The 15,141-nt window shown below is 35.4% G+C and overlaps 1 protein-coding gene across 7 annotated transcripts in view; it reads left to right on the forward strand.

The window, feature by feature from the left end:
- ZNF484 (zinc finger protein 484) overlaps positions 1–13,910 on the forward strand; it is a 33,606-nt gene extending 19,696 nt beyond the window's left edge. For 6 of the 7 annotated variants that reach the window (XM_043927824.1, XM_043927822.1, XM_043927825.1 and 3 more), the window contains 3 exons: positions 4,651–4,777; positions 5,037–5,132; positions 11,111–13,910. In XM_043927824.1, coding sequence (XP_043783759.1) covers positions 4,651–4,777; positions 5,037–5,132; positions 11,111–13,425 — 2,538 coding nt within the window. In that variant the 3' untranslated portion in view covers positions 13,426–13,910. Of the gene's footprint in view, positions 1–4,650; positions 4,778–4,840; positions 4,870–5,036; positions 5,133–11,110 lie in introns of all 7 variants that reach the window. The other variant, XM_043927828.1, reaches the window with a different exon arrangement.
- The last annotated feature ends 1,231 nt before the right edge of the window (positions 13,911–15,141 follow it).

A 15,141-nucleotide genomic window follows, 5' to 3' on the forward strand; every position in this document is an offset into this window, starting at 1 on the left:
CTGAGAAATATGTTACTGGAAAGTAGGGGAGGGAACATCTCTGGTATATAGTAGCAGAAAGCTTAGCTGGATTTTGTCCTGTAGTTATATAGAAAGCAGATTTGTCAGGGATGGACTTGTGTTTTTCTCTGAGGTGATTTCAAGCAAAGGATTGAAGATGTGACATGATTTCTTTTTCCTGCTTACAATAAAATATGAATATTAAGTGATAGATTGAAGGAAGAGCTGTTAAGCAAAAAGGAACTAGACTCGATGATTTGGGATATTTGGGGGCTATCAAGATTACAAAAGATGCTATAATTAGTTTCACTGTAGGAAAGTATGTTCTTGAGAGAAAGTCAAGGGTGTGGATAGATGCTTTATATATGAATATTTTTCTAGGTTTTTAGGTGTTTAGCAAGATGAACAGGGTAGAATGCACCTTACTAAATTTTTTAGCTGGAAGTCTCAGTCTTTGGTGTTAACTTGATTGTTTAGTTTATTTACATTTAATGCAATTACTGATACATTTGAATTTATATCCAGTTTTATTAGTTTCATATTTGAACTGTCTAATACTATTTTCCAACTCTTTTCTTGACTTTCTTTTAGATTAGTCAAAGTTTTAATTTTTATTCTGTTAACTTGTTTGTGATGCATTCTTTTATTTGTTTCCCTAGATATTATAATATTCATCTTTAACTCATTATTATCTTACCCCCTTCTTAATAGATGCTAAAACATCTTAATTCCATTTACTGCTTCTCATTTTTACATTATTATGCATCTGAATTCTACATATGTTTTAAACTTCACAAGATATTATTATTACTGTTTTTGCATAGTCAGTATTTACAGTTTCATAAAGTGGGATTTGAGAAACTTTTTGAGTCTTTGAGTTGATGTCATTCACCTTTCCTTTTCAAATTTTGCTTCTGCCTCATATTCTTCCTCTTTATTGTCTCAGACAACAATATGTTTTTCCTTTCCAAGGTGTCGTACATGTGATACATCACGTGCTCTTGTGCTTATTTTTATTTAAAAAACCTCTGTGGTTCAGTTTGGATGTCTTCTGTTTGCTAGTCTTCCATTTCAGTAATTCTGTTATTATGCTATTAAACCCCTCTCAGTTCTTAATTTTAGATACTGAATTTTTCAATTTTCATTTTTTTTTTTTTTAGTATAAGTTCCATTTCTCTGATGAAATTCTCCACCTTTTCATCTAACTCCAAAATCTTGTAAGACTGTTTCTATTGAATTTTTTTCCCTCTGGTTTTAGATAGTTTGTTCTGTTTTTTGATAGGCATTTCTTTTATGGTATCAAAACACATAAAAAGCATTGTCAAGGATCTAGATTATGGTATCTTTCTCAGTTATTTAACTTATATGTTGAGTACATCATACAAAATGCTGGGCTGGATGAAGCTCAAGCTGGAATCAAGATTACTGGGAGAAATATCAATAACCTCAGATATGCAGATGACACCACCCTATTGGCAGAAAGCAAAGAGGAACTAAAGAGCCTCTTGATGAAGGTGAAAGAGGAGAGTGAAAAAGCTGGCTTAAAACTCAACATTCAAAAAACTAAGATCATGGCATGTGGTTCTATCACTTCGTGGCAAATAGATGAGAAAAAATGGATACAGTGACAGATTTTATTTCTTGGGCTCCAAAATCACTGCAGATGGTGACTGAAACCTTGAAATTAAAAGCCACTTGCTCCTTGGGAGGAAAGCTATGACAGACCTAGACAGTGTGTTAAAAAGCAGAGACATTATTTTGCCAACAAAGGTCCAAATAGTCAAAGTGGTGATTTTTCCATTAGTCACATATGGATGTAAAAGTTGGACCATAAAGAAGGCTGAGCACCAAAGAATGTTGCTTTTGAGTGGTGGTGGTGGTAGAGAAGACTCTCGAGAGTCCCTTGCACTGCAAGGAGATCAAACCAGTCAATCTTAAAGGAAATCAATCCTGAATATTCATTGGGAAAGACTGAGGGCAGGAGGAGAAGGGAACCACAGAGGATGAGATGGTTGGGTGGCATCATTGACTCAATGAACATGAGTTTGAGCACTACTCCAGGAGATAGCAAAGGACAGGGAAGCCTAGTTTGCTGCAGTCCATGGGGTCACAAAGGGTCAGACACGACTTAGTGACTGAACAATAACAAACTTTCTCGGGAGAGGATTCTTGTTTCCCTTAGCAGATAGATAGCAACACCTTTGTCTAGTCAGGCACAGTGTTGTGTTGAATCAGGACCAAGTTGAAGCCCTGATAATAGTCTACCTCTGGTTCACTCTGACCATCCAGGATTTTTAGCTGAGAGCCCAGTTTGCCCTCTGTGGACCCTCCTCTTGATAGGTGCCGACAGTGTTTTCTTACCAGACTACTAACATTTTGCCTTGCTTTTCAGAGGCTATCTGCTTAAGTGTTTAGTCTTCTGCTCATACAGCCCTAGAATTTGGCAGACGTCTTAGGGGAAAAACTGTCCATGTGTTTGAATTCTGGTTTCTCTATCACCCAACTTTAGCCTTCTACTGGTTCAAAGCCTGGGTTTTCACCTTTTACCACACCCAGAATTGATAAATACTCCTAGTGTAAAAGTGGTTACCTTAAATGTTGTCTGTAGAGTCTTAGCACCTAACTGCTTCCAGTATTTTCAAATAGATAGTTTCAGTATTTCATCTGGCATGTATAGTTATTGCTGGAAGAAACCCTGGACTGTCACAAACTCTTATATGCCATCTGGATTATGACAGTGCCTCAAAAGGGTCACCTAAACATATCATATGTACTGTCCATTTAAAGTGTACATTCAGTCATTTTTAGTATATTCATGGAGTTGTGCAATCTTTATCCAGTTTTAGAATACTTTCTTTCCTCCCCTATCCAAAGTCATACCTTTTAGCTGTTGCTACCTCCCTCCCCACCACATCCTTTCATTACCCCATTCCTGGGCAACCAGCAATCTTCTTTCTGTCCTAATAGGTTTGCCTGTCCTGGACATCTCATGTAAATGGAATCATATACTATGTGGTCTTTTGTGATTGGCTTATTTCACTTAGCATAATATTTTCAAAATTCATATACGGTGTAGCATAAATCAGTATTTCATTCCTCTCTATGGCTGAATAATCTCTTCTTTGAATATACCACATTTTGAAATTCATCATTAGTTGATACCCTGGGTTGTTTCTGTTTTTGACTATTAGGAATAATGCTACTATGAACATTTCTATATAAGTTTTATGTGAATGAATGTTTTGATTTCTCTTGGGTATATACCAAGAAGTGGAACCGTTAGCTCATATTACTTACTCCTTTTGAGGAAGTGCCAGACTGTTTTATATTCCCACCTTTACTATATGAGGGTTCCAATTTCTCCACTTCCCCACTGGTACTTGATATTATGTGTCCTTTTGTTTTTTATTATTATAGCCATCCTAATAGGTGCATTTTCCTGATGACTAATAACTAATGATTGGAGCATTTTTTAAATTTCAGAATTCAAGATTTAATTTCATTTATTATTTTGCTACAAAAATAATAAAAATACCAATACACACAAGCAGAGCATTTTTTATTTTATAATCATCTTAGTGAATTTGAAGGGGGTATTTCTTTGAATTTTGATATCCCTTTTGACTATATTGACCTGTATTGAGAACCTTTTGTGCTTTTTGGCCATTTGTGTATCTCCTTTGGAGATATATATATTCTTCTTGGTCCATTTATTTGTTTATTTGACTGTGCCAGGTCTTAGCTGTGGCCCGAGGGATGTTCGAACTTTGTAGCAGAATCCAGGATCTTTTGTTACAGCATGTGGAATCTAGCTCCCTGACTGGGGATTGAACCCAGGCCCCCTGCATTGGGAGCATGGAGTTTTAGCCACTGGATCATCAGGGAAGTCCCCTTGGTCCATTTTTAATTGCATCACCTATCTTTTTATTGAGTTGTAAGAGTTCTTTATATATTCTTTACACAAGTCCTTTATCAGATGTATAATTGCAGACATTTCCCCCTAGTCTTTGAGTTGTTTTTACTTTCTTTTCTAAGTAAACATTTACTTTTTGTTAGCTCTGTTTTTTTTTAATTGTTGTTATTTTTGTTTGTTTATTTTTCATTTTTGGCCATTGGGTATAGCATGGGGATCTTAGTTCCCCTACCGTGCCCCCTGAAGTGGTGGTGCAGAGACCTAACACCAGACTGCCAGCAAATTCCCTTATCTTTTCACTTTCTTAATGGTATTCTTTTTAGCACAAAGTTTTAAATTTTGATAAAGTCCAATTTATCTAGTTTTTCTTTGGTTGCTTGTGCTTCTGATTTTATATCTGAAAAAGCATTGCTTTTCTAAGTGAAGTGCTAATGAAATATGGCATACATGGAAAAGAATGCAGAAATCAGGTTTGCAGCTTGATGAGTTTTCAGTTTATTCTTTTGTAACCAGCACACAGATAAAAACAAAACCCCATATTACTAGAGCCACAGAAAGAATGACCTGATACTTTTAATATTTATTTTTTCCTTGAAATAATAATGTCAAATTTAGGTATTTAGTGAGAATCTTATATGTTGTATCAGGTTAAAAATTGTTAAAAATAAGTTCATAAATATCTTGCTCTTATCCTACCGTCCTGATGCTTTTCATTGAATAAACACGTGTTTTTCCAGGGATCAGTGTCTTTCAAAGATATATCTGTAGACTTCAGCAGGGAGGAGTGGCAACAATTGGACCTTGCTCAGAAAAGTCTGTACAGGGATGTAATGCTGGAGAACTATTTCAACTTGATCTCAGTGGGTAAGCACAGCTCTGCTGGGTAAGGCTGTATCTAATTGAGTGTTTTTTTTTTTTTTTCTTCAGTGGGATTTATGAAATCTGGTGTTTCTAAGGTATGTGGGACTTCTAAAGACTGTAGGACATCTGAAGTGTGTAATAGTTTTGTCCTTATTTTGTTCTATGTTCTTAACCATCTCTTTTGGACATTAAGAATATACTTCTGTTCTCCATGAACTTTTCTGAAAAGTAAATGGAGGGCTTTGTTGTTTCTTATCATCAGGATGTCAAGTTCCCAAACCAGAAGTCATTTTCAACTTGGAGTGGGGAGAAGAACCATTTATGTGGAATGATAAAACCTCAAGCCAGAGCTGTCTAGGTGAGTAGGAACCAAAATCATAGGAGATTGTATAACCAAATCACAGTTTTACTGGCAGAGTTTGGCAACTTTGAAGTGCTTTTAATATGATATTTCTCTGACATTCTGAACTTTTGAAACTGCATGGATAGAGCTGGTATTGGTCTGTTAAGACATCTAAATGCCATTCCCACTTAAGGCCCCTTCCAATATCAGTGTCTTCTTTGCTTGACTCTTTAAGAGGGATATGCTACAGTTACTGGTACATTGGCTGTAGGATCCTTTTTCTTTTGTTTTGCTTTTTCTCCCTTTTTATAGTATTAAAAAAAATTTTTTTTTAATCTGTCAATGTCTTAAATCCTTTCCTTACACATTCAGGTACTCATAAAATTGCCTTAAAAAAATTATTTTGGGTCACTCACCTGCTTATTTCCCTTCATTTTCTTTCTTTTCCCTTAAGGTGCTTCAGAATTGTCATCTAGAGATGGCCATATTATGTCATCCCCCATGCCTCTCCCTCAACTGTTGGCTTTGAGATTTCCATTACTTACATTTGGGGATAGCTTCTTATTTTAATCCTTTTGTAATTTTTTTTTGGTCCACACCCTGCAGCATGAGGGATCTTAGTTCCTCCGGCCAGGGATTGAACCGTCATGCCCTGCAGTGGAAACTGAGTCCTAACCAGTGGATAGCCAGGGAATCCCCTATTTTACAATTTTTTTTTAAGTTTTATTTTATTTTTTTATTTATCCCTTTTAATCCTCACTCCCTACTCATTTTTATTCTTCCCAGAGGCAGTTGCTCTACTGTATTTTATATGTTTGCTTGCAATTTATTCTTGAATTTGTCGGGTATTTGTAAAATTTAAATTGTTGGTCATTTTAATTTCTAAAAATGGACCCAGAGGGATAGGGTAGAGAGGGAGGTGGGAGGGGGGATCGGGATGGGGAATACATGTAAATCCATGGCTGATTCATGTCAATGTATGACAAAAAACACTACAATAATGTAAAGTAATTAGCCTCCAACTAATAAAAATAAATGAAAAAAAAATAAAATAAAATAAAAAAGACTATTTTGAATATACACCAAGAAATAACTACACCATAAATCTCATCCAGTGAACATGTCTTTTGTGGTATTAATCTCCAGTTCATATTTAAATAAAAGCAGTTATTGTTCATTAAAAAAAAATGGTACTGTGCTATATATCCTACTTAGTTTATTTTTTCCTCTCAGCACTAAATTGGTTCATGTTACACTGTTTTTCTAGCTCATTGCTTCTAATTGATGCATACATTCCATAGTATATACATATATATATGCCACATTTACTTGTCCAGCTTTCTAGCTACTATAGCTAGTACTATAATAAATTTCTTCAAGAACTATTCTTATAGGAAACAAGAATTTCTTGAGGAAGAGTAGTGGGAGTGTTTTATTAATGAATATACTAATGCTTTATTTCACTAAGTATAACTATATTGTTTTCTAGATTGGATGTATTGGTCTAAAATCCTCTAAACATACAAAGGCATCAGTTTCTCCACATGCCTGCCCATATTTCTAATAATTTCTCATAATCTAGTGGATTTTAATTTCTATTTGTTTTAATTTGTGTTTTTCTAATAACAACATGTATTGAACATCTTATCATGTACCTTGTAATAGATTCTGATTTCATTTTTGGTATTTGACTACTGACACCTTCCAAACTTCACCACTCTCTCTTCATCTTCTGCCCCACATCTGGGCAGACTACAAGACAACCCAGATGCTCTCTCCATTAGTGCTAGTGGGAAGTTGCTCTGTATCAGTCAGCTTAGCACCATCCCCAAACTACTATAAAAAACCCAAGCCAGTTTCCTTTTCTCACTCTCATAAGCCACTTTTAGACCTGCTTGGGAGCTTTCCCTTCAAAAGCCTCATTAAATGAGTAATGAACTTTTTCTTATCTTATCTTATTGGTTATGTGTCAAATCATCACTCTTGACATCTGAACCAAGTTTGGTGTGGGAGTCCATTGCTCCTCTGCAGGTGACTTAACAGTTTGTTTAGTAAGCAGGATCTTTGGATGATGACCACCACCAAGGGGGTCTTTCTTCTCTTGTACTCTGGTTTTTCTGCCTGCTGCTGAGTACATACTTTGAGCTGTGCTCCTTTATGCTGCATTTGCTGATTCCCACAAGTCTATGTCATATATTTAACCAATTGAAGTTGGAAGTTATAGTTGGTATTCTGGGACAGATATAAAGGACTAGGCCCTCCTTAAAGTGGCTTAAGACCTATGTATGTGTCTCAAATTGAATCATTTGTCTCAGTTCTGGCATAAACCATGACTGACACCAGAATTAAGGAAACAGATCAGATTGACTCTCATTGTATAACGCTCTCAGGGGAACAATTGATACCTTATGCATATAAGGGCCCATCAGGCAGCTACTTGTGTGAAGGAAGAGCAGTTACAATGCAGCATGCTAAAGCAAGTGGCACACCTTTCTAAATGTTGTCATATTTTATTGTTGTTTATTGTTTTAATGTTGTCATATTTTTGCTTTTCCCTGTGATTCATCTTCTCAAACAATTCTTTATGCTCTTTCTACTAGTTTTTCTCTTTTAGAAAGTTATCATTTAGATGCCCTCCTCCTTTTACTTTCCAGTGAAAAGTAAAACCTAAAACCATGTCTAAATTTACTTATGCTTGAATTATTCTAACCCTGTTTTGATGTGCTGGTTCTTCTTAAAAAAATTTTTTTCCTAGGTGCTACTGGTTAAAATATTGTGCTTATCTTGTCGTAGCTATATGATCCAAAATATTACCTAACATATGAGAAATTCTTCTCTCAATAGATTAATAAACTAAAGGAAGAACATGCCTCATATTTGCAATTCACATTTATCTTTGTTTAGTTTCCATAATCATGTTTGCTTCATTTTAACATTTTCTTTAATTATTTCCCTGTATCTGACCCTTTATTTTCTGATCTGTCTGCCTATTCAGATAATCTACATACTTATACTTTGCTCTCATGTTTCACTTACATCTTTTATTGGACCTATTACAGCATACATTGCTTTTTCCCTTTTCTAACTCTCTGACCCACAAAAACAGAGAGAAAATGACATTAATTGGAATGACAACAGAGTGTTTTACCTATTTCAAAAATGTTTCTCTAGAGAATATTTAGTGAAATTAAATTCTTTAGGTGATAGGCAGAAACAGTTATTTTGCTCTATTTCAGAGGGATTTGAAATTTTTTCTGCTAAGAGTAATTTGAAGGACCAATAATTGTAATTGGGAAGGGAAGACAACTGAAAGAAATGTTTAAAATTTAAGGCTTTGAGCATTAAGCATTTATTATTGTGCACATCTATGCCGATTAAATATGACTTTGTAAGGCTCAGAATATCTGTGTTTATTTTTAAGTTAAGAGAAAAGAGAGCCTTCCTAGAGTTTTTCTGAGGTTTGAAATTCATTTTCAGAGCCTAGAACCCTAAATGATCCATGAAGGAAATGAATTTGGAAAGGAATAAAGTATCAGGAAAAGGAAGCTTAGTGGAGAAAAGGAAAAGAATATATGTTTAGATTCAGTAATAAAATAGACTTTAGTGACTGGTGGAAAGTTAGCTTACATACATTCATTTTTTTTGGCCTGAATTATGACTTTGTATTTTATTGAATTGGTAATTCAGTTTGTGACAGAAGAATTATGAATAATTAAACTTTTTACCACAGGAGCAAATTTTTTACATTGAACATCATCAATAATAATGTAAATGCTGTCAGGCATAGCAGTGGGTTTATAAACTAAAGAAAGTGAAAAGTTGCAAAAGATGAAAGCCATGTTTAGGAATCTAATATTAGAGGTCCTCAGGCTTAATGAAAACATTAATATGTGTGAGTAAAACTGTAATATGTGTTAAGTCACTTCAGTCATGTCCAAGTCTATGCAACCCCATGGACTGTATAGCCCATCAGGCTCTGTCCATGGAATTCTCCAGGCAAGAATACTGCAATGAGTTGCCATTTCCTTCTCCAGGGCTTCTTCCCAATCCAAGGATTGAACCCACGTCTCTTAAATCTCCTGGATTGGTAGGTGGGTTCTTTACCACTAGCGCCAGCCACATGGGAAGCTCAAAAATATAAAAGTTAAAAGAATGTGTTTGGGGATATTACAAACATTATAAGGTCCTGGAGATAGAATGAAATGGATACAAGGTTAGACTGTGTCTATATTAAAGAGTAATCTGATTTTTATATAGGTATTTACTGAGAATCTATTGTCTTTATTTATTTTTACTTTATTAATTTTTTTTTACTTTTTTTTTTTTACTATGTCTTAAAAAAATTTTTTTTATTGAAGGATAATTGCTTTACAGAATTTTGTTGTTTTCTGTCAAGCCTCAACATGAATCAGCCATAAGTATACATATATCCCCTCCTTTTTGAAACTCCCTCCCATCTCCCTCCCCATCCCACCTCTCTAGATTGATACAGAACCCCTGTTTGAGTTTCCTGAGCCATATAGCAAATTCCCATTGGCTCTCTATTTTACACATGGTAATGTAAGTTTCCATGTTACTCTTTCTATGCATCTCACCCTCTCCTCCCCTCTCCCTGTGTCCATAAGTTTATTCTCTATGTCTGTTTCTCCATTGCTGCCCTGTAAATAAATTCTTCAGAACCATTTTTCTAGATTCTGTATATATGCATTAGAATACAATATTTATCTTTCTCTTTCTGACTCACTTCACTCTGTATAATAGATTATAGGTTCATCCACCTCATCAGAACTGACTCTGCTATGTGTTATACACTATTCCACAGTTGGGGATATTAGTGATTCTTATTGTAGGTAAGAATGGCATATTGGAGTAAAACCCACCTCCTGTCATTGATAGACCCCAAGAAACAGTGACTTAGAGAACATAAACATTAACCTGCCCTGGATTTAGCCTGAGGGCTGTAGTTTTCTAATCTTTTGTCTCGGGCATCACCAGCAACAGAGAACTGAGCTATCAAGTTTGTAATATAGCCAGTGGGAAGAGAGTTATGGAAGACACACTTACTTCCTTAAAACATTGACCTGATTACAACAAATATAATTCCTGCTCTCATTTGAATGGTGATAAGTGAATTACCTGGATTTACCTACAAATGAGGCTGTATATGCCTGTTGTTTTGAGACAGACACATGCTTGGCTACAAGCTTAACACTGCTGAAGGAAGGGGACAGATTTTAATGAACAGCTTCTGTCTCTGCTTCAGAGTTGGCCCTTTTTGCTGTTATATTCTTCCTTATTAAATGTGTGTATCTGCACCCCAAAACCAGGCATAAAGAATTGAATCATAGATATATATTTACTGTTTGTAATGGTAAAGCTAATTCAGGATGACTGAGGCTATGATAGATTTCTGTATATAAGTAAATTTGTATTTGGGGCACAGTGGTTAATAGGGAATAGAGAAAGCAGAGAGATTAGGATTTATAGATGAAGGAGAGTAAGAATCTAGACTCAGAAATATTTTTTAGCCACATGGTTTGTCACTTTGTTCTTCTAACACCTATTATTAGTTCTGCTACATGTTCAGAACAGCATATTTCAGTTTGAATCTTGTCTTCCCCAATTACTAAGCATTTGATTTGGGCACATTACTTAACTCTTCTGTGGCTCAGTTTCCTCATCTGTAAAGTAGGACAATAATAACATTAATAGCAAAAGGTTATGTTGATGTTTAAATGAGTTAGAACAATGCCTGAGACACCTAAATTCTATTGTTTATCAGACAGTAAATGTAATGTAAGGCCTTATTTTATTATTGCATATTATTTCATATAAAAAGATTATTATACATATTTATTCTCATTTTATATATTTATCTATATTTGTTATTACATTTATATAGAACCTCTCCCATTTCTCTGTGTTCACCTTGTATCCACTCTATCATCCCTTCTGTGTTTTGCTAACTGTTCTTTGTGTATTTTATTTTTTAGATCAGGATATTGGTTTTGGAACATCACAACAGGGACTATCTGAAGATGTTTCAGTCTGGTTTGAGGGAATACATGTCTTCCCAAGAGATGACCTATATTCCATTTTAGAAGAATTTTGGCAAGATGATAAACAGACAAGAAGAGAAAAGGAAAACCAGAACAAACATTTAAGTCCTATCATCTTCACCAACAAGGATATACTAGCTAATAAGGGGAACTGTGACTATAATAAAGACATTGGGAAAAAATTTCATGTAAACACAAACCTTGTTCCTTCAAGAAAAAGACTCCATTACTGTAACTCATTTCAAAAGAGTTTGAAGCCTATTGTAAGCTTATGTAATTGTAATGGAAACAGTGCAACAGAAAATTTTGATAAGATTATTGGATATATTAATACTTTTACCCTTATGAATTCTCATACAGAAATGAATGCTTGTGAATATAATCAATGTAAGAAACTTCTGAGTAAGCAAGCTCTCATTCAGCATCAAAAACATCATGCTGGGGAGGACTTCCATTTATTCTCTGATTGTGTAAAACTCTCCACCCATAAGACACACCTTTTTGCACATCAAAGGATTTACACTGAAGAGAAACATCATGAGTGCACCAAATGTGAGATGATCTTCACTCAGAAGTCCCAATTTGCTGTGCCTCATGTTTATACAAGAGAAAAACCCTACGTAGGCACTGAATCTGGGAAGAAATTTTCCAACTCAAGCCATGAGAAAACTCCTCATACTGAGGAGACTGACTATAAATGCAGTGCACATGGAAAAGCCTTTATCAAGAAGTTAGATCTGTTCAGACTCCAGAGAATTCCTACTGGAGGAAAAAACCCCTATGATTACAGTGAATGTGGAAAAAATGTCTCTAACAATTCAAATCTCAGTATACACAAAAAAGCTCATACTGGCAAGAAGCACTTTGAATGTATTGAGTGTGGAAAATCTTTCACAAGAAAATCAACACTAAGTATGCATCAGAAAATTCACACAGGAGAAAAACCATATGTATGTACTGAATGTGGGAAAGCCTTTATCCGAAAGTCACATTTTATTACACATGAGAGAATTCATACTGGAGAGAAACCTTATGAATGCAATGACTGTGGGAAGTCCTTTATAAAGAAGTCACAACTCCATGTGCATCAGCGAATTCACACAGGGGAGAATCCCTTCATATGTTCAGAATGTGGGAAGATCTTCACTCACAGGACAAATCTCATTATACACCAGAAAATTCATACTGGTGAGAGACCCTATATATGTACTGAATGCGGGAAGGCCTTTACTGACAGGTCAAATCTCATTAAACATCAAAAAATTCATACTGGAGAGAAACCCTATAAATGCAGTGACTGTGGGAAATCATTCACCTGGAAGTCACGGCTCAGGATACATCAGAAATGTCACACTGGAGAGCGACATTATGAATGCAATGAATGTGGGAAAGCATTTATTCAGAAGTCAACACTGAGTATGCACCAGAGAATTCATAAAGGAGAAAAACCCTATGTTTGCACTGAATGTGGGAAGGCCTTCTTCCACAAGTCACATTTTATTACACATGAGAGAATTCATACTGGAGAGAAACCTTACGAATGCAGTGACTGTGGGAAATCTTTCACAAAGAAGTCACAACTTCATGTACATCAGCAAATTCACACAGGAGAGAAACCCTACAGATGTGCTGAATGTGGAAAGGCTTTCACGGACAGATCAAATCTCTTTACACACCAGAAAATTCATACTGGCGAGAAACCCTATAAATGTGATGACTGTGGAAAAGCCTTCACTCGAAAGTCAGGCCTCCATATACATCAGCAGTCTCATACTGGAGAAAGACATTATGAGTGTAGTGAATGTGGGAAAGCCTTTGCACGAAAATCAACACTCATTATGCATCAGAGAATTCATACAGGAGAGAAACCTTATATTTGTACTGAATGTGGGAAGTCATTCATCCAGAAGTCACATTTAAATCGACATAGGAGAATTCATACTGGAGAGAAACCCTATAAATGCAGTGATTGTGGGAAGGGCTTTATTAAGAAGTCACAACTCCTTGAACATCACCGAATTCACACAGGAGAGAAACCTTATATGTGTACTGAATGTGGAAAGGCCTTCTCCATCAGATCAAATCTTATTAAACACCAGAAAATTCATACTAAACAGAAACCTTATAAATCTAGTGACTTTAGGAAAGACTTTAATTGGAAAACACAATTCAGTGTACATCAGAAATCTAATACTGAGGGAGTAGAATGCCCGGTGCCACAATCATGGGGTAGGGATACAAAGTTGTGAGGATATATAGCTTGACTAAAAAGCAAGAGGTAACCAAAGTAAATTTTCCTCTATCTAGTCAGAAGTATGGATATCGGAATCTCATAGCTTATGTCCAGTTTTATACGTATGGGCAGACACTTTGGAGAAAGTGTTTAAGCAGTGATTAATGGCATGTTTGTTTACTTGACAGATACTGGGATTTTTAAGCACCTGCAAATAATAGTACATGTGCAAGGAGATGACTTGGCAATAGTTCTTATTTCACGTTTTGGATAAGCAGCTTTATAAATCAGGGCTGTTGAGTTGTTCATGCCCTATATAGCAAAAATATTCAATGTTGACCAAAGGAATTTCTTGAGTAGATTTCCAAGAAAATTTTTCATTGTCCAAGCACTCTATGGACACTGAAATCAAGGCAACAGTATAGACAATTCAGATGTATAATAAAAAGAATCTAGAAGTTTTTGTGAAAATTGACATTAAAGATACAAAGATGGACTCTACTTTTTTCTTTTCTTTGGGATGTCACTATTATTTATAGCTTACAATGTTTATTAGTGTATGGAAATTTGGATTAATAAGTTTAAAATTTATAATTTGACTTCCAGGTTGGCAAAAACCACAGACTTACCTGAATATTCACAGGCATCTTTAGATAACAAACATGTTTCCTTGTTTATTAATTCCCTACCATGGCAGTAGGTAACTCATGCCCAAGAGGTATAAAGTGCTCCCAGACTATATCCCAAAAGTGATCAATAATGTAAGCAGCAGCCCCAAAGATTATCTGTTACACTATAGCTGGTTCTGAGATCATGAAAGTTAGCCATAGGTTACAGATTAGGCACTCTGGATTCTCACTGTCTTTTACAGAAACCTCTACTTTTTAAATGATTTCTTTTTCTGGAGACAAATTAAGAAAGTGAGTTTTAAAACCTAGAATTCTTTCCTTCCAATTTTGTTAATGCATTCTCTACTTATTTATTACATACTAAGTTTGTTGTGGTTGTTGTTCACTCATGTCCCACTCTCTGCAACTCCAGGGACTATAGCACACCAGGCTCCACTCTCTCCCATTATCTCCCAGAATTGGCTAAAATTCATATCTATTGAGTTAGTGATGCTAGCTAACCATCTCTGTCAACCCATTCTCCTTTTACCTTCAATCTTTCCAGCATCAGGGTCTTTTCCAGTGAGTCAGCTCTTCATATCAAGTGACCAAAGTACTAGAACTTCAACTTCAGATCAGTCCTTCCAATGAATCTTCAGGGTTGGTTTTCTTTAGGATTGACTGGTTTGATCTTGTTGTCCAACGGACTCTCAAGATTGAATCCTCCAGCACCATAGTTCAAAAGCATCAATTCTTTGGTGCTCAGTCTTTTTTATAGTTCAGCTCTCGTATCTGTACATGACTACTGGAAAAACTATAGTTTTTACTCCCAATTTTTGTTGCTAGAAATTTTCATTCACTCTTGTGTTAAACACTTTATAAACTAATGTGAGAACATTACTTCTGGTGGTATAAAATTTTATTATAGTGACTGTCAAACTTTAGCAAAAGGAGGAGATTGGCAAGGAGTCTCTTAGATTTCTTTTTTGAGAGTATGTTTTTATTTTCTTTGGATGATTAATAGAAGATTAAGTTAATGAAAACTGGTGTCGAAGTCAGTGACTTAAAAATATTGAGTTGGCCAAAATGTTTGTTTTTCCATGCGATAGTATGGAAAAACATAA

This window comes from Cervus elaphus, chromosome 16, assembly GCF_910594005.1.
Source record: "Cervus elaphus chromosome 16, mCerEla1.1, whole genome shotgun sequence".
Lineage (NCBI taxonomy): Eukaryota > Metazoa > Chordata > Mammalia > Artiodactyla > Cervidae > Cervus > Cervus elaphus.